General features: G+C 38.6%; 2 protein-coding genes across 4 annotated transcripts in view; both read right to left on the bottom strand.

Moving 5' to 3' along the window:
* Positions 1-6: 6 nt before the first annotated feature.
* BBS7 (Bardet-Biedl syndrome 7) lies at positions 7-16,130 on the bottom strand. The gene is made up of 19 exons (XM_066186707.1): positions 16,016-16,130; positions 15,785-15,850; positions 14,499-14,561; positions 13,487-13,662; positions 12,748-12,934; positions 12,008-12,080; positions 11,034-11,150; positions 10,207-10,337; positions 9,554-9,638; positions 8,026-8,128; positions 7,258-7,450; positions 6,210-6,284; positions 5,090-5,155; positions 4,047-4,186; positions 2,914-3,078; positions 2,728-2,837; positions 2,516-2,619; positions 981-1,104; positions 7-666 (listed from the first exon to the last, which is right to left on the bottom strand). Exons 1-19 carry the CDS (start codon positions 16,049-16,051, stop codon positions 533-535), a joined length of 2,148 nt encoding a protein of 715 aa, XP_066042804.1. The 5' UTR covers positions 16,052-16,130; the 3' UTR covers positions 7-532.
* Positions 16,131-16,535: 405 nt separating this feature from the next.
* Positions 16,536-19,964, bottom strand: part of TRPC3 (transient receptor potential cation channel subfamily C member 3) — a 33,401-nt gene continuing 29,972 nt past the window's right edge. For 2 of the 3 annotated variants that reach the window (XM_066186706.1, XM_066186705.1), the window contains 2 exons: positions 19,436-19,511; positions 16,536-17,113 (listed from right to left, as the gene is read on the bottom strand). In XM_066186706.1, coding sequence (XP_066042803.1) covers positions 16,971-17,113; positions 19,436-19,511 — 219 coding nt within the window. In that variant the 3' untranslated portion in view covers positions 16,536-16,970. Of the gene's footprint in view, positions 17,114-17,550; positions 17,587-19,435; positions 19,512-19,964 lie in introns of all 3 variants that reach the window. The other variant, XM_066186704.1, reaches the window with a different exon arrangement.

The following is a 19,964-nucleotide window of genomic DNA, read 5'->3' as shown; positions in this document are numbered from 1 at the left end:
GCACTGAAGAAGTTTAATGCCATCCATTCTTACACAGATGTTACTTTAAATGGAGCTGTCATCAGTCTAGAATTCAGAGTTCTCCCCACTCTGCACACACCAGCTACATCAAGTCTGGTGAGATTCTCACACCACATTCTCAACACAAAAGGAGAAACTAAGCTAGGTACAGCTTAAACACAAAGATTTCTTCCAAATCCATCCAAGTTTCTGGAAACCAGTTTCTTCATCCATTCTTGCAGCTGGGGGACAGGCTACTCCATGTCATCTTAAACAGTAGTGAAAACATCTTTGCCAAAAGGATATTTGGTATTTACATCTGATCTTTCTTGAGCTATTAACACTGTACATAAAACCTCTGCACACTGTTAACATACACAACAGTTAATATGAAGCTTACTACTGTATCCAATATGATAATAAATATGAATAAAACCTAGAAGCTGAGAGTACATCAAAAGAGTAAAAGTGGTTTTACTTGATACTGAAATGCCTTGGTTAAGCCCAGAAAATTTTCTCCGCTTTTTCCTTGTCAGGCAGCATCAAAAAAAGCGATCAATCCATCTTGATCACAGCCATCCAGAATTTCCAGAAGGAGAGGAACTTTGGTTTTCACATTGGTACCTTTAAATTTAAATTTATCTATGAAGAGATCTGTGATCATACCTGTAAAGGTAAAATTCCAGGAATTACTATTTATTTTCAGTAGGTGGTATCTCTACTTTTAACTCATGATTATATACCAAGTATTCCAGTTCTTAGAAGACTTTTTAAACTTCACGTTTTAAACAATGGTTTACTTGTAAACAAATCCAAGCCACTTAACTTTTCTTAACATTCTTAAATGCCATTCTGAATTTGAACACCATCTTTAACCAAGCCCATAAAGATAAGAATCATCTAAATACAAGGGGCTGTCTATTTCACCCATGTTTCTGGACATCAAGCCCCATTTGAGTAAAGCTGAATTGTGAACAAACCATAAAGTCTCTCGAGATGTGCAGGTTGTCTCTTGTATTCCTCGAGCAGCTGATCTGCCTCTTCCAAAATGCTGCGGTATTTTGGGAGCAGGAAGTCCACGTTGCCTTCATGAACTTGTAATTCCTCAAAGACAGTTTAAAATGGTAAGAGCTAACAGCAGATAAGTATCATAAGAGCAGGTAAAAAGAAATTAAGCTTAGATATGGAAGTACTTCAAAGGGAAAACAATCACCTTCTAAACTAGCAAGTGTTATTTTCAGAGTCCCTCATTTTCTAGTCTTCTAATGAAATGACATTTGTCACTTCATAGACTGGATTCTCAAAATCCTGTGTATTACAGCTTCCAGCTCTGAGCCAGAACAGGATCACACCATACAGACTCAAGCCTTGACCATACCTTCATCTTTAGAATAAGTGAAATCCTAAAAAAGTGTAACACACACTGAAGTCTGAAGGTAAAACTAAACTCTGAAGGTATCACTCAATTTGTGACAGCAAAAAATTTTGAAGGTCTCTTCTAAAAAGCCTCAGTCTATCAGCAGACCATTTTGGGATGGTTGATAGTATAAATCTTTATCCTCCGGAGAAAGGCACTTCTGTTCTAGACCAGAGGTAAGTATGTTGGGCAGTCTGCTGGGATAACAGCTTTCATCAATCATTAGATTATTTTTCTGCCTGTCAATAAGTTATCATTCAAAAATCTGACCCCAAAATTTGTCAAAGATTTGGTGTCTAAAACAAGCAAGATGTACAACACCATTATTATTGCACAAACACAACAGGCATTAAGAACAAATTCTCTACTATTGTTTCATGCCTGGTTTGCCAAACCAAGCCCAAGTAAAACCCTTTTAATGATAATAAAGATTCACAGTGTTCTCACTGGTAGCCAGCTTTTCTACTATCTAAAGAAGTGTGACAAGTATTTGATTCCCCCAAAAGGACAGGAGAGAACTGGTTGAACATTTTCACCTCCCCATTAAATAAAAAATACCAACTTGATGATGGTGAGCTTTTGACAGCAAAACTCTGGTTGTTGGAAAAAAAGTCCAACAACTGAGACAAGCTGCCTAACTGGTACCTCCCAAAGGCTATTGAGGAGGGTATTGAAGAAAAGATTCAAAAGCAGGTGATTCAGAAATTGAGACACTGGGATGAAGTTCCAAAGCAAACAAGTTGCATCTGGCCTGGATGACCTAAAAAACCTATAAATGTTAGTGGAAAGAGGGACAGAAGGAGCTGGAAAATAACAGCAGGCTAGGAGAGAACACTGTATGATAAAGCTGCCTGCCCTTCTACCATCCAATTTAAGCATCTTCAGTAATCCTACATGTTATTCACTATATAGCAAAAAAGAGAATTTTCGTTGAAGAAATTTGTCTCCTAGACACTCAAAATACATGCTTTCATTTAACTTTAGGGAACAGAAAGGGAACAGATCCCCACATGACACACCTGACTTGAGCCATGGTTTGGTATCTGACAGCACAACCCCCCCCAATAAAAATCAAACCCCAAGAGTTCAGATACTTACTCTCAAAGCATCTATTAAGTGAACCTTCTTGGCCAGCAGCTGCTGATACTCTAATTTAGGGTGGATAAGCTGTAATGTGTGCCTCACAGATTCTTCATTTACATCTAGCAGAGAGTAAAAAAAGAACCCCAACAAGCAAATGAATACTACATATTCCATTTATGGGGATAACAAATGAACTGAAGGATAACAAAACAGAGAAGGATTTTTACCATATGATATGTTGAGATTAATCTTCCGTTTAGTAGCCTCTTTGGAAAGCACATCTTTGAGGATGGATATTGTGGAGATGTTGTCAGATTTAAAATATCCCTCACCTTTTCTATAAAAGAAGAAAAAATTTAAATAAACAAACTTGAACACACAAGCATACATCAGGTTTAGTAATTTTATTTTACCTGTAGGTACTTTCAAGCTGTGTTCCCAGGAAAGTGTTCTGAAAATAAAAGGTGATACACTCTCCAGCAGGAGTCTTTTCAGGCACCTCAGGCAAGCAAAACACAACCCAGGAGTGAATTTCAGCAAAACTGAACTGGCCTTTGAGCATCAGTGTATTCATGGGCCTGTGACATTGTGAAATCAAAAGAGAGAAAGGAAAGTTAATAGTTAAGAAGGAGGGACGCTGTCCATGTAAAAGAAGTTTAGTTCCATGTGGTAGTTTCCTCTTAATCAGCACCCTGTAAAGAATCAGCTCTCTCCCTAAGTACAGATACATATTGCAGATTACAGCTGTTTTTCTGTACTTCAAAATGCAAGGCTACATGCACATTCAAGTTTTACCTCCCACTAGGCATGTCAGATCTAGAAAAAACAAAACAAAACAAAACAAAAAAACAAGTTGGAAGTTTCTGATGTCCCATTACAAGTTGCTAAACCTGAAATTTAGGACAAAGGTAAATAACTGACAAGAGCAAATATGAGTAAGACAGAGCCTCAAGAGCCTCCTGTGCTGTAAACCCCAAATGCTGCATTTTTATCAAGAACAAAGGCATAGTGGAGCTCATTTGCACCCTGAAGCCTTTGGTATCCTCCCTTCAGTCTTTCAGTTTTGGTTTGAATAAGCAGATCCCTGGAGGCAATACGAGATGTTAGCTGAAGGCGGGCAAAAATCCATTAGAAATTATGTAAAATACTAAGCTCCTATAACAGAGAGATCAAGGTAAAAAAAGTCTTGGCTCAGTTTTTGGGCCAAGTTAGCTGTGAGAAAAAAATTAAGAGGAAAAGGGTGGACCAGAGAATGAGGCTGAAACCGAAAAGACAGAGTTACCTACCACACCCTCAGCTCTACTAAGACATGGGGCTGAACTATAACCCAGGGCAGTAAAATGAAACATAGCCCCAAAACAAGAATGGCAAGGAACTCATTTAATCCATAATTTCTATTAAGAAATCCATGAAATGGAACTACAGGCTCAAAAGTATAGGTTAGGGGTTAGAAATTCTACACTTAAGTTTACAGAGCAAATGTTTCAGCTGGCCTTGTGTCATTTTTTCCAAGTGAAAAAAGGCATTGATTTTTCATTGCACATACCTGTCCTGGTCAATAGAATGAGTTCTCTGGTGAAGTGAAAGTGGCTTAATTTGATATTGATGAACTTGACAGGTTTTTGGTTGAATTCTGGGAGTTACGTATGCCTGAAGTGTCCCGTACTGTCCTTCAATCGAGCGAACCTGCAGAGAGGAAAGAAGGACCCACAGAAAAGAAGAAAAGATTATTTTACCACTCTTTGGAAATTTAGTCAATATTAAAAGTATGTTAAAGAAAGCCTCTAGTATTTCAAGAATATTTAGAGTACTATATTTATGTGATAGTGCCACTATAAATAAAGCACACGAGTTTAAAACTAAATGGAACATAATCCAGTGAATGCTGCTGTATTAGATGAATTAAATATTAATAAAAGAACACCCTCTAACTCCTTTTCTGATCAATTAAAATAAAAAGCCTCAAAATTGAGTTTTATGCAAACATGTATGAGATTCAGAGGCTGCAGTAAAAAAAGAGAAAACCTTCTGCCTGTGTGCATGCCGAGCATTTTCCTAATTGGGATTTCCTTCGTTATTTCCTGTGGTGGTTGCCATAAAATGTGTGAATTTGGTGGATCCTTAATAAACTCCAAAACACCCACATGCCTTGAAGTATACTAAGTATGGGATGACAGGATTTGCTTCCTCTCCAAAATACAAATTGGGTCTATATTCTTTTGTTAGTTGCCAATGTAACTTCCTTCAAACACTTCAGAAGATAAACAGTGCCAGAGCTTTCTTTCCCACACCTCCCTCAGCTTTAAATTTCACACACTGCCTTCAGAATCCTGTATATTCCCAATCTGTGGTGTCCTCACTGCTTAGGGACATCTTAGGGACTCTTAAAAAGACCCCAAGGCTCTCCTCTGACATATTTTCAGAAGCCCTTAGAAATCCTAAAGACAAATAAAAAGGAACGCAAGCCCCAGATTAGAAGGTCTTAGGAAAAAAACAGCAGTAGAAACTGGACTGATCCACGTAGAAAACTCTCCATTCCAAAGCAGGACTAACCATTAATTTTATGGAACGTATTTTTGAGCATTTTACCTTAAGTTCAAGTCTTGTAGTATTTGCTTGGCATCTGTAAGTTGCAAGAAGAAAGTTGCTATTTGGCTGAAAAAAGGAAGAAAAAAAAAACAAACCAACTAAACAGGAAAATAATACAAAATAGGCCTGTAGATTCACAAAATTTCTACTGGTCTGTTTTAACTGTAGATATTCACTGTCACTTTGAAAGTTTTTGCTATGCACGTACAGCTATTTACAAGAGTTAAATACAAAAAAGCAATCCTTGATTCTCCTGAATGTTCAGATTATCTCTATAAGGAGAATACAACCAAAGTTCTTTAAGACTCTTTAATTTTCTACAAAGATTATATAGATGTGTACTTTTCATCTGAAAAATGCATGTCAGCCTGCCCCACTCATCTACAAAATTAGTTCAACATTCAAAAACTAAAGCAGGATCAGTAAGAAAATACACCCCAAAAGGCATTAAGTTAATCATCAGAAATGGCACAAAACCTAAAATAAAAAGCTGATTTCTGGGAGCTCCAGGGCAGAACAATGATGTGCGAATTGAGTTCTTAAAACTAAAATAAAGGACAGTTAGAAGGGAAAAGATTTTACACAAGATTTTCATAAATCCTAAGGTAGTTTCCAGATTTTCTCCCCGGCTCTCAGTTTCAATAGTAATTCTGTAACTATTTAACTCTCTAGTTATTATATACAAAAAAAGGCACGCGAGCAGTCGACTCCCCACACAGCAGGACTGTCACATTCTAAAGATGTATTTTATAAATTAACTAAGTAAGAAATGCAACACTCTTCACCTAAATTACTTGGAAGTAAATGTACATGAGTCTATGAAATCCAGAGAAAAGAGCAATACTGAATGTGTCTCTCACAACCCTCATGAATGAAAAGAAAGGAAGACAGCAGGTATTTTTTCACATATTTAGGTTTGCCTTATGTTAGGACCTGCCTTTAACTCCTAATTCTGCAATATCTCTAATGAAGCTGTGCTCTCCACAATTACCAGATGAGTAGTTTAACTGAATGTATTTTAAATCAGAGATCTATAAATCCAAGTTCTACTTTTACTACACAGTAGTAAGAGTTTCCCTCATGCCATCTCTACAGACATCACCTCCTCTGTTCCACTCACCTCAGAATCACAGCTGCTAAAACTAACAACGGCAGAATTTTTATCCACATCCAGCAAGTCTAATGGGACGTCACTCTGCAGAACACAGGAGGAAGGAAAAATAAAGAGCTTACGTTCCTGAGTAGCTCCAAGTCCAGTTATCCTCTAACTGTCATCAGTCTTTGTAATAAGGGAGAGGCAAGGAGATTGCTTCATCTCTGAGGCAAAAGCCGAACAGACATGCAGCTTACTACTTAATCCTGGAGTAACATGATGTTCTCTTATTCCCTTAAAGAGTCCTGAACTCCTGGGGGGGTTGGCTTTCCACAATCTCAGTGCAAAATCGGTAACTGTCTTTCAGACATGAAAGGTAGATTAAACAATTTCATTATTTCTCATTTAGTTATGGAAACATCTGATATTATACAGTGGCAAATTAGCTGTAGCTTAGCATTGCTCTGTAACATCATTAATAAAAACAGGATTTTTATTAAGAAGTGACAAATAAAATCCTTCTTTCCCATTTGTCATAGAAAACTCGACTCATAAATTCCTCCTTGTCACATTTTTCCCCTCACGCACTTCCCAAAAGAAGGTAATTCAGTACTGCTACTCTTTCTGACTACCAAAGATAGCATTAATTTCAGCTAATACAGTAGGAGGAATAATTAATTAAGGTTGCTGTGATGGGCAGGAGTATTTCTCCCCAGCTGCACACAAATCAGATGCTGTTCCACACTGAAAGTGAACGGTGAAAGTGAACAACCTTCTGAAATTAATTTTTCACTACAGAGGGCACTTAAGTGGCAAATGAGGATGTGCATCTCATTTAATTGGTATTTAAATAAGGACATCTAAAAGAAAACACAAAGTTACAAAGAAATCTATAACAGCAGGCACTTTGGTCCATTTTGGTAAGGTAAGGTTGCTCTGCTCAATACAAATTTGTTGTATTTGTTCCCTAATAAGCATGTCCTTAAGATGCTGTAACTTGGCTTTTTGAAGTAGAAAGTCTCTGAGTGCTTTATATAAGCATCAAGAAAGACAACAAGAACAAAGCCCCACTGACCTGCACCAGGACATTATCTATCGCTGTCTGCACTTCCAAGATGAGGCTGTAGCTGGCATCATCCTTGTTCAGTGTGAACTTGTCATTCACACTGAAGGCAGGTACTGAGGAAACTGCAGTGCTGGATTGAGAGGACTGCTGGTATTTGTCCCGTTCCTGAAGTACTTTTATCTGCAACTGTTCCAATTCATTCCTAGAAAAGCAAAACATTTTCTTTAAATGTCTTTTTAAAAGGCAACTATAGAGCTACCCTAGAAATTAAGCAGTTTAAACTTGCAAGGCAATCATGTTTATCTTCTGTCCTCAATTTTCCAGCCAGAAGTGACTGGTGACTCCCCTTTGATGTACTTAGCAAAGATAAAATATAAACTCATTCACATGGACATGTGGATTTTACATGTTCCTTGCCAAAAGAGGCTTCTGAGACATAGGAAAGGACAACCTTTTTCCTTCAAGAGTACAATGCATTTTGAATAATATGGGAGTCACTCCTTTCCTGCCATCATTTAGAAGCTACAGAGCAGCAAGGAAGAAAGGAATCTTATCTTGCTGATACTGAGGCAGAAAGCATTAACACATCATCATGTGAAGGCAAGATAGAGAAAGACCGTGAAATGAGGCTGATATTTATTTCTACTTTGAAAAGGTTTGATTCTACTTCTGGATATATTAATGATAGAGAAAATCCAGTGAGATAGGAAGGAGAGATGACATTCCAGCTTTTAACATTTCCATTCTTCCATTTAAATTTCTTTCTAGCGCAATTACCTTAAGGATGAAATCTTGCTCTGCATTTCTTGACTTAATTTTAGTTCTTCACCTGATCCACCTTCTCTATGGACAGGTTCTGTAGTCAGTCCTGTCAGCCAGCCTAAACCAATACATGAAGTTTATATTCCTTATAAGCTAAAAAGAAAATGCTACACTCAGCTACTGTATGTGTGGAGTGGTGTTTGTTCCACACACTGGGTAGAGAGAATTGAGCCCAATTTAATCCTTTTTTGTAGGATTAATCCCAGAAACTGAGCATCATTTTTATGGGTTTCATTCTTAAACTGGAAACATTACTTTTTTTTTTTTTTTCCATTAAGTACTTTGAGCAATAAATTCCTCTTTAACTGTTTTTAACTGAGCAGTTGGATTTTTTCTCACCTCACTTTCTGACAAAACCCTGAATTACTGGCAGTACTGAAAACAAAACTAAAGCTGTGCAATGTGCTTATAAGCAAACTGGATGCTGCTCAGTGGGTTTAGAAGCTGGATGCTGCTGCTTCAAAGAAGTCATACTTTTGCTTACTAAATTGCATTTATTTATAAAAGCAACTACTAATTGATTATATTCTGATACCTCAGGCATGATATGCAGATCTGAATGGGTGTTTACAGCTCTGGTTCCCTGCCAATATCAGCCTAGTGCACATCCTACCAGAATTCACCATTGAAAGTCAACAGGGGAACACAGGCTTTCACTTTTCCCCTTTCTTCTATGATCCATGGATCTTTATAACATTCCCACTAAAAGAAGCCACAAAAGACTTAGGCTTCAACAGTACTGTGGCCAATTATATTGAAACAATTCATATAAGGTCAGGTGTAAGGGTCTTTTGATCACTCAAAAAGGTTTCAAAGACATACTTGGAACACCATTATTTCTCAGTAACTGACTGAGGATTGCATCTTGCCAAATGACATGATTTTCACTACAAGAACTTCCATTAGGTTAAATTTCAGCACTGAAGGTAACCTAAAGAGAGAGAATTAGCAATCTTTTAGCTCCCAGCAGCTGACATATGCAGCATGTTTATCATGGCCTCTGTCACAGACAGGCCTATAGCTCAAGTCTTACAGACGAGGTTCATGCCTCACATGGGGAGCTTTATTTCCTACTAAAATAAAAATCAACCCCATTTAAAGCATTGAGAAGCTGAAAAGGAATGAAATTACAATTCTGTAAAAGACAGAAAAATAGAAGAAAAACATGCTTGTATATCAACATTTTTAATATATATTAAAAATTACAACTAATTCTTTCAGATATACTCATTAATTCATCACAATAAGGCAGCAGTTTACACCAAAATATAGCCAGTCACTGTGTTATACATGAATATCTTTAAATATAAATTCCCCACAGTTTAAGAGTAGGAATCTTTTATTTAAAGTATGAATATTACATCAGAAGAGATCTTTTCAACACAAAACTTTAAGAGATGTGACTTATACTAACAATATAACCTGCTTCATTTCATCACCTCACCGCACATGGCATTTATTGTGTCAATGATATGAAGCTTACCTGAGTATGTTGCTGCTAAAATTTCATCATAGCCATCTTTTCCCACACAGCCACCCTGGATTGATGCAATGCTCTCTGATAAAGCCTTCAAATAAACATATTCAATAGGAGGGAAATATCACTGCACTCATTTCAGAAGTTTTTAGAAGATTCTACTCCACATAGCAAACTTGAAAGCAAAACACTTGATAGACAGTGTTTTTCCAGCAGAAATTTGCAATTTGACTGAAGTGAAATGATCCCTCTGGATCCAAATACTATTTTAAACAATTGATAACAAAAGTAATTATGCTCAGTGAAGCCCTGGGAGCTTCCATTTATTAATCTGTAAATCACAGACTATACACAACACTCTCTGTTTTTTCCAGCGAGTGGCCCTGTATTAGGTTTCATCCAGCAGTCAGCTAAGCCAAAACTTGAACATACACTCTTCTCTACATCGTTTTGATTTTTACTGAAATCATGACTGCTTCACTTTCTGGTTCTTACATTCTACCATACTGATTTCAAGTTCAGATTGCCAACATTACAAACTTTCAAAGTTAAAGACAAGCCACGTATTTTAGCAGTAATGATCATGTAAGCTTTGAAATACAGATTTTTATTTTTAATTGGTTTTTTTTTTCAGCAGAGTACGAAGAATGATGACTTACATAATCATGTCGAAGGACAGGATCATCAGCACTCTCAAAGTTGTAAATCTCTATCATTCCATCATCTCGCCCAACAAGTAATTCCTTAACTCCATCTCCCAGAATGTCAAAACTATCAATACACAGAATACCTAATGAAGAAGAAAACAAAGCCATTTGCTTCATCTTTATTAGTTTATGATACAATAATACACAGGCCACACTCAGTTACACAGAAACAGACACCTGGCCAGGAAGCCTTTTAAGAAAAGAATGTGCTGATAACTCTTATAGTTAAATAAAAATGTATTTATACGTTCCATTCCTGATCTTCTCCTTTACAAAGCAGTATGGGCTGGTAGATGGTGCAGAAGCAGCACACCAAGGCTAGAACTGGGAAAGTTTTGGTCAGTTATTGTGGAGACATATTCCACCTTCAGACAAAACCCTTCATTATGACTCTTTAGAGACCTTAAAACCACTGAACATCTGGTAAATTTGGCAGGTATATTTGCCAAATATACACACACTTAGAAATAGAAAAATTACAAACATTTCAATCAATCATACTTGAATCAACACTGGTGTTTTACAAATACCACTTAAAAAATAAGTATAAAAACAAAAGCTTGCTAAAATACTGGAACTAATATGAACACAAAATCCAAAGCAAGACAAACTGATAAAAATTATTTGTCAGAAAATCAGAAGAATGAAAGATACCTTAGTCATATTAATATCACATACTGACATAATCACAATATGCCTCCAAAGTTATCTATGAATAAGATTTCCCAATTACCTCAGGTATGCTGGAAAGCTGAAGAGCAAGAAATTGAGACACATACCTCCTCTCTTCTTTTCATTTCCAATTTCCCACCTTGGTATTGCCTTGGTACCAGTAATCTGGGTGAGACCCAATTTCCCATCAGAAGTCCCATACACAATTTCTTCCCCAGAATCCCCTGGACACAGAAAACTGAATTTAGAATTGATAAAATCAAGCACACCAACTTCAAAATGTTGTGCAGTTGCACTCTGCAGCCCACGGGAAAAGAAAACACTGAATTAGTGACATGCAACAGAATTGTCAGGTTTCAAACCTGAAAACAAATCCATGAAAACTGCACCCATCCTGATCATTTCCTTGTGGCTATCACTATTCTGTATTTGGCTGTACCCCTGCACTGGAGTTCTGCCTAAGAACCAGTCAGAATCTATTACTATATATTTCAGCAAAGTTAAGCTGAACTATATATGCTATTCAATGGACTTTATAGAAGAAAAACAGAAAAATCCTTTCAGAACACACACCCCACAGTGACTGTTGTGCCAAAATTTCAGCAATTAAGAACTACTTTCCCAAACCAGTTCTGGATGTTTGCCACACAATCTAACTGAAACTAAATTAAGCGCCAGATTAACACCCTAAAGCGATTTCTATGAGGTTAGAGCAGATTAGCAAGAAGGATGATCAAACTATTTTAAATTTGAACCTTCCAGTCTTAGTTTCTGTTAGCTCTACTCAATATTCTCGTCCATCCATGTTTTCCAGTTTGTTTTTACACCATGAGATCCCTCAGATCTCACTAGTGTTGTAAGAGGCCTTCAATTAAATGTGAATATAGTTTGGAACTGTCTAAAACAGTCATATCTCTGTCTATTTATATGTAAAAAAAAATCTCACATAGTCACTTTTCTGCTGCATTTTTAATATCAGCTTAAAAATCAAGACAAAATAACTAACAAAGGCAAGCTACAAAATCTTTAAAATATAGTAAAATAGTATTATTAATTATGTGTATCTTCAAAATCTTTTTACCCCCATTTCCATTGCCCAGAGCAAGAACAGTAGGTGGTCCAGGAAGTTCTACTTCATACAGCAAATCAGATCCCTGAGAGAGAACAATCTTAAATGAATTTGTTAAAAAACCCCAAAAAACCACAACCAAAACAACAAAAAAAGAACAAAACACCAGCCACATCCCAAACTAAAGCCCCACAATAACAAAATTATTATGGACCATACTAAAAGGTAAGCTTTATTTATTCAAACTCCTATGGCAGAACCATTTCTAAGCCAAAAACCAGGTGAAGTCTGTAGAAATAAAATCTAGGACTCTTGAAACGTATTGTTATCATTAAAAATTATACAGGAGCTCATCTGGCAATTTAATATGTTAAACTGCTTAGTATCGCTTAAGACTTGTCACAACAGTAATTTATGAGAGCAAGAACTCCCAAATTGATAAAGACTTCAGGAAATTAATTGTGTATGTGATCACTTTTAGACAGAAGAGACAAATTTGTCATTGACTTCCACCTATGGATTCCAAAGCCTGTTTACAGTGGTTTTATTAATCCTCATTTTTGGCAAGTTTACGATGATCATTTTCCTTTAAAAAAACAACAAGAAGGGAATGCACCAGCAGCAACACTGCCAAGTAAGGCACAATTCACTGATCCTTATGATGTTTAAGCCATGCTGATATATATTCCCTGAATAATTAGTCCAATTCCATAGCAGCCATACATAAAACATAAAGAAGGAAGCATTTTAACCTGTAACACCCTGAGGACTCTGTCCTGACACGCAAGCACCGGTGTGATGCACTTCACTTTGTCTACAGGAAGGCAGAGAACATCATTGATTTTATCTCCTGATAGGAAATAGTGCTGGTCCTTGCAGTCACAGTAATGGTTATAGATGTAGCTTGCACAGAGAAAGAGATCTGCTCCTGAAATGTACCTGAGGAAAAGAAAACACCTCCTGTAGCATCTTGCTGCAGTAGGGGTCTTTTCTGCCTTACTATGCTTGCAGCTCCAAGGTATTATGGGACCCTGCAAGCTGTTCCAGCTTTTAGAGTTCCTTATAAATATTAAAACCATGCGGTTTCTAAAGCTCTCACACTTCTACTTTGTCTCCAGGTAAATCTCTAAGAATATCTTTACAGAGATCTCATTACTATATTTTTTATGCTGATTTGTCTATGGCAGCATCTTACAACACAATCCAAACAAGATTTTACTCCAGATGTGGACTGGACACACTGTGGCAATAACCCCAGCTCTGCTCACAGAGATTCTGCACTGCTATGAGTGCCTCCAAACCACTCCCAATTCCCCCTACACTTTCAAGACTTCTCCATGATATTCCACATTCCTGCTACAGGTCACAGCACAAGCTGAGGTTGGACTGGCACATAGTGTCACCTACATGATATGCCCAAAAATTATTGCATAAAATCATAAACTAACAATCTGCTACATCTCTCAAAAAAATGCAAAATATCATACATACATAGCTTTGATGCTTTCAGTAAGGTTAGTTTCAAAGGAAAGAAACTGCTTCCCTCTTTTTGTGAAACCTCTGACTTCGGATCCTATAGCCACAAAAATTTTCTCCTGTGGTGTATTAAGAGCTCCTCCCAGCTCCAGTCTGGAGATCTTTCGTCCTGGCAGTGTCTTGAACACTGGCTATCGACAGGAAAGCAATTTTCATCATCACAATATCATATTTATGGTAATCTTCTAACCTAAAGGTTAAGAAATTGCTTTACAATTTCTGTCAAAACTAAGATGCAATGGGTTGTACACAGACAAAAATAATCTCTACATTTATCTTCAGAATCACAGAGCAACCAAGCATGTTATCAGTAAATAAATACAAAAAGCTTTTAAACATAGTAAATTAAGACTTCATTACCTCAGTGTTATTTATTCATCTGTGGGAAAAATTCAGCACTGCTGTCAGCTGTTTTGTTTGTAGTTTGTTTTTTATTTTAAAGAACAATACACACACACTTCCTCCTTCTCACATGTTACATTCTTATTCCAGAAATCTACTTTGACTTATTTATATTGCTATAGAATACTTATGAGCTAATCATGAACTTTCTGGAGAAGAAAACCCAAGAAAGAAAATAATTTTTCATTGAGCTGGGCATAAAAAGCAATCAGTTTGTCCAAATCTCTAAGGTGATTTAATGAATCTCTGTAGGATTTTGTCCCATTACAATAACAGCATATGTGCTCAGGCTTAAGCCCAATTTAACTGAAGTGCAAAATGTGTGGAAATTACTTTTTTTGGTGATGACCCACATTAGTTTTTGACTCTGTAACTGTGGAGGAATCTGTGCTTTATCAGGCATGAGATCAGCATGCCCTCACCACAGTTAGGCATCAGCCCACAGCTCTACCCAGACACCTTCCACAGGCATCTGATTTGCGATGTCAATTAAGAAATGGACTTTCAAAGTTCACGGGGAAGAACATTTCGAAAATAATTTTTTAAATGGAACAATTCCACTTACCACAGCTTCCCCCTTTTTTATGCCAAAACACGTAACGACCCCATCCTGATCGCCAACAACCACCTTCAAAGGTACAATACGTTGTTATTTTTTATTACACACACAACTGTGTTTTTAAATAATGCACTTCCTGCATTCACAGAATCACAGAATGGTTTGGGTTGGAAGGGACCTTAAAGATCACTCAGCTCCAACCCCTTGCCATGGGCAGAGACACCTTCCAGTATCCCAGGCTGCTCAAGTACCAACCAACCTGACCTTGGACTCTTCCAGGGATGAAGCAGCTACAGCTTCTCTGGGTAACCTTGCCAGTGCCTCACCACACTCACAGCGAAGAATTTTTTCCTAATATTTAATCTGAACCTACTCTCTCGTCAGTTTGAAGCCATTCCCCCTTGACCCGTCACTACGTGATATTGTAAATAGTCCCGCCATTATAAAATTAATGATATTTTCATATATTTAAGGGCACAAAATTCTGGAAAACTTAATTACATATGGGAGTATATTTTAAAGATCTGTGTAAAATGCTATAGATAGGACACTGAACAGCAGTTGAAGTACTGGCATTTACAATCCTTTTCCTGCTTCTACTTGCACATGCTGGCAACCATGAGGTGAAGATGTGTTTGGGAAGAGTTATGTTTTCACACTAAGACTTCACTATTAAAGAAAAAAAACCCAGTTATTTTTATTGCATTTCCCTAACAAGGCTTCCTTAATTTGAACTTATATTATGAAAAGCTTAAAAAAACTTAAAAATAACTGTTTCATAGAATCATCAAGGTTGGAAAAGACCTTTAAGATCATCAAGTTGTCATTATTCTTGTAACCCCTAAACCATGGTGCCAGATCCGGACATCTCTTGAACAGCTCCAGGAATGGTGACTCCACCAGCTGCCAGGGAAGCCTATTCCAATGCTTGACCATCCTAACAGTAAAAATCTTTATAAAAATATCTAATCTGAATCTCCCTTATCTCAGTTTCAGGCCATTTCCTCTAGTCTTAAGTGTTCGTAAAACCAAAACAGAATAAATATGGAAGAACTCCCTTGTGGTTTCAGCAATGCCGTAAACTACAAAAATTCCTTTCCGGTTCTTTAGTCTTTCATTCACAAATTCAGAAATTTTTTTCCTATTTTTTTTCCAAAAAAAGAGGTTTTCCAACCCCCCAACCTTGGGCCTGCACAGTCTTTCCCTATGAAGTCCTATATCTAAGGAAACTCTGGAGATGATAGGATGAGGCACAGGACAGGAGAGGCAGCGAAGCACCGGGCGGTCGGTACCTTCTGCGTGGCCTTCTTCCCGGAGGCGGGCAGCAGCCTCATCGTCTTCTGCGCCGTGACTCCCACCTGTGGATGGAAGACACTCTCCTGAGCGGGGCCCGGAGAGCCGGGACGCGCCTCGGGCCGTAAGCAGGCCCCGCCGCACGGCCGCCCCTCGGCCCCGGGCGGGCCGTGCCGCCTCACCCCGGTTCCAGGATGCTGCCGGGGGGTTGCCAGCACTGCCGTGCCCACCTGCAGGTAATCCACGCGTGCCAGGCTCGGCTCCATCGCTCCCGCGGGACGCGCCTCCCTCTCGCGGGCACGGCGCGCCCGCCGCCCGTCACCGCGGCAACCTCGGCGGGGAGCCCGCCTCCCAGCGGGGAAAAGGGGAGTGGCCTCGGTCAGAGAAGCGCTGTGATTGGTTGGAAAGGACCGGGGGCGGGGCGAGGGGCGGGCAGAGCCGGGAACGGGCCTGAGGGGGATCCCAGGGCTCAGTGCCGAGTCGTACGCCAGGAATGGTTTATTTGACAACGAGGCCAAAAATACCAGCCCTGCACGGAGTTTGAGTTTAAAAAAGAAATCCTTCCTCTTCCCACAGTAAACACACTGAATTAAGAAAGGGTCGGTGCGGGCACGTGTATACACAGACAGGTTTAAACGACGCTGCTGCCATTACATTCCCACGTACCTGGTTCTCAGCAACCTCCTTGCGGTCATAACCATGAGTTCTGGGCTTAAACGCGTTACTAACACCACTAATAAAGAACAAAGATTTCAAGTAATCCTCCACTGATCTCTAGTTGGTTTATTGTAGTATGAAAAATCCTATTTTGTACCTGGACACTGCAAGGAACAGAGTATTACGCTGTATCTGTTAATTTTTTGTCCTGCAAATTTAGTGCAAAGAATTCTCCATATGTAATCATAAACCTGTTAAAACATCAGCAGTCGATACCATTATACCTTTTCAATGCATAAATGCAAAAAAAATGTTATGATAGTTCTTGCTTTTAGACAATTAAAATGAAGAGAGCAATCTTTTTGTGGTGAGTTAATAAAAGTTCCTAAGACTAAATTCCAGAGAAGCTGTACATAAAGTTATTTAGTGCTAAAAATCTACAATACATTTTTTTCAAGTATAAGATACTGAAATATTATTGCCAATAAATAGTTGTGCTGTAGTCGAAGCCATGGTTTCTTTGTTGAATCATTCACATCTCAGCATATTAGGATTTAGTTTTTCACTGAGTTTATGTATTAAAATTGCCAACTCTTCTGTTGCTTGGGACTTATCCTCCAACAGTTCATAGCGAAGACTGGAGATGTCCTGTTTGATTTCCTTTAATTCACCTGCAGTAATAATGGAAAGAAACCCTCATTAGCAAAGCTCAACATTCAGTCAACACTTTTCTGTTAAGTCACATCAGTGCCTATTTCAGATTATCATCCCAAAATGTTCATGAGAGCAGGTACAGGATGGGTCAGGAGGATTTACCTCTTTAGGTTAAGTGAAGACACATCAGTGAGATGTGTCTCCACCCCTAAATAGTACCAAAGGAATTTTCACAGCCCATTAGGGTCTCACATTGTGCTCCACATGTATACAGAACACCAAAGATTCCCAAAGGGCTGTACAAAGGTTAATGAATTAATCACACCAACACTGCTGAACAGCTGGTAAATATTAGTATCCCCTTTTTAGAGAGAAAAGAAAAAGAGTTTTTTTTCTGAAGGAATGTGCCAAAATCACAAAGGAAAAGTATGGCAGAGCTGGCAATAAAACTCACAGCTTCTGAGTCTCTCTCCTCTTCCTTACCAACATCCTTGGAATTAGAAAAAGTCAACCAATTTAACATGACATTATAATTTGACACAAATATAAAAAAAAACATTTAAACAAAGACAGCTGTCAAGGCCAGGCTCGTAATGAGCAGCAGCATGTTTTCCCTTGTAGGATATTCAGTTCAAGAGCAAAAGCTTTTAAAAATGTTCAAATACTGTTCTTCCAGCAAGTGTGAGGGATGTGAATTCTTACACAGTATCTGCCTCTGGAAATGACTTGTCATGTACAAAATAAAAGAGTATGAAGAGACACCTAAATTCTCTAGTGATGCAGAATAGGGAAAATCTCTAGGCTTTTGTTAAAGCAGTTGTGCTACATAGAAATGTCAAAGTTTTCTGTTTAGGGTATAGCAGACTTGAAGAATTGCATCTTCAGAGGCTGGGTCTCTAATTTGGGTACCAATGAGATGCTCAGGACACACAGAGCACTTGGCTGTGCAGCTGAGGAGTGAAACTCAAGGGTTACTTGCCCTGCTCAAAGTTGTCTTTCCTCTACAAAACCTGGTGCCAAAGCCAGAACTATGATGTCAGTAGGCCCTGATTCTTCTGCACTGTCTTCCTAATTTAAACACATTTCTGCCAACATCAAAGTGGCATCAGGGACTTGGAGAGGACTGGCGCTGCTGGTGACAGAACAGTCTTTTCATCAGTCACTAGGTAAATGATTTCCTACATCACAGAGCAGGAACAGGAAGAAAGCAGTGGGAATTCAGGAGAGCAGCACACTGAGAGGATTCACTTTTAGAAGCCTTTTTACTTTTGTCACTTACAATCACAGCTCTGTACAGCCACACAGGATGGGGAAGCGTCAGGGTAACAGTCAGTGCACAATGCTGCCTTTTGAAGGCACTGAGGGGGATTTAATTTAATCTTTTTTGCTCCCTGCTTCTTGCTGCAGAGAGTTACAGGTAAGCAGAGAGCAAGTAAGGAGCAAAACAGAGGCTTTGCTGCCTTAGCTGAGTGCTGAGCAGTCTTTTCAGGCCCCTCACATCACACATGCACACAGCTGCCTGATGCTGCCATGCCAGAAAAATATCTTCTGACCCCAGGCTGTCCATCACTGCATCACACTATTGCTTGATAACATTCTAGCTGGAGTTTGTGTTTGGGGATCTGCACAGAGCACAGGAGTTTCTTTGTTGGACTGCAGGCCTGTGTTTCACCCCTGGAAGGTGGGAGGAAGGAGGACAACCTTTGCCATAATCTCATCCCAGTCAGTGGTGAGTTAGGGCATGGACCTAGAGCAAGCATCTCTCACATCTCCAGGGAGCTCAGATTCACTGTCTCTCAAAAGGTCTCCCACTAAAAGAGAGGTTATATTTGTCAATTTTTATCACCATGCAGCTGACTGTGGAGCTTTGTTTAATGACGGGCAGCTTCACAGGTGATTTTTCCTCACAACTTTATGAAGGAAGGCAGGACAAGTAGTTCACGGTGTAAAGTGGCAAATTGTGTGTAACTGTGTGTTCAGTTGAATGAAACAGAGAGGAAGATCCTGCAGCTTTGATTAGTGATTAGGACTCTGGAAGTGTGAATACAGTTAGTGGTTCCTTCACAGATTTTCTCTGTGCATTATGTCTGTGCTCTCATGTTCTATCTGTAAAATGAGGCCCACAATATTTGTCAGTTCTACTTCTTTAGCCCTATTTTTCCTTTTTTCTTTTTTTTTTTTTTTAATGACATGGGCATACTTCCATTACTATCCAAGCCTCAGTGCGTGTGAAATAGAAATAATCCCCCTTTTCACTCAAAACCCCCATGCATCACTGTAATACTGGTTCCTAATACAACATGAAGAAAATTGCCTCTGAATATTGCAGTCTTTCTTACCTTCATTGACTTCATCATTTTCTTTGTCCACTTGTGCTTTCAGAACATAACGTTTTATCAGTCTCTTCATTATTTGCTGCCAGATTAAAACAGTTATATAATCACATGAAATTATATAATTAAATATTGTTCATTTTTCTTTCTTAGCTCTCTCTGTCACATCTGCCTAAGAGAAATAATGAACAGCCCCAGATGAAGCACTTGCCTCAAATGAGCTTTTCTGGGGCACGCTGAAAAGGAAGGGAACAGCCAACCTAGTCAGCTTTCACATGCCTCCCCCAAAACCCCATTTCAGATATTCCTTCCCCAGTTCCAGATGTTTGCTCCTCACACTTTCCTAGCTGGGACATCAGAGACCAATTTTAAGTACTGCATGAGGTAGTTTTGAAATGCTTCAAATAACAGGCTTGAACAATGACATTGTTTTCAAGAAGCATCCTAGATTTTGATTTCTACAGGAGGTTTTCTTTTTCTGGTGAAGGCAAAATGTACTTGAAACACAAAATTCTGCTAGAACCTTCTCACAGTT

Source organism: Chamaea fasciata, unplaced genomic scaffold (genome assembly GCF_029207755.1).
Source record: "Chamaea fasciata isolate MVZ Bird 193981 ecotype frontalis unplaced genomic scaffold, bChaFas1.0.hap1 SCAF_6, whole genome shotgun sequence".
In the NCBI taxonomy this organism is placed as follows: Eukaryota; Metazoa; Chordata; class Aves; order Passeriformes; family Sylviidae; genus Chamaea; species Chamaea fasciata.
Note: the sequence above shows the minus strand (reverse complement) of the source record. Positions and strands in the feature narration are given on the sequence as shown.

Coding starts and splice junctions, on each gene's coding strand:
- BBS7 (XM_066186707.1), bottom strand. CDS start 16,051: ATGGAGCCGAGCCTGGCACGCGTGGATTACCTGCAG. Junction 3,079..4,046: donor CATTCTATTGACCAGGACAG/GTATGTGCAATG, acceptor ACAATGTCACAG/GCCCATGAATACACTGATGC. Junction 2,838..2,913: donor CAGCTTGAAAGTACCTACAG/GTAAAATAAAAT, acceptor CTTCTTTTATAG/AAAAGGTGAGGGATATTTTA.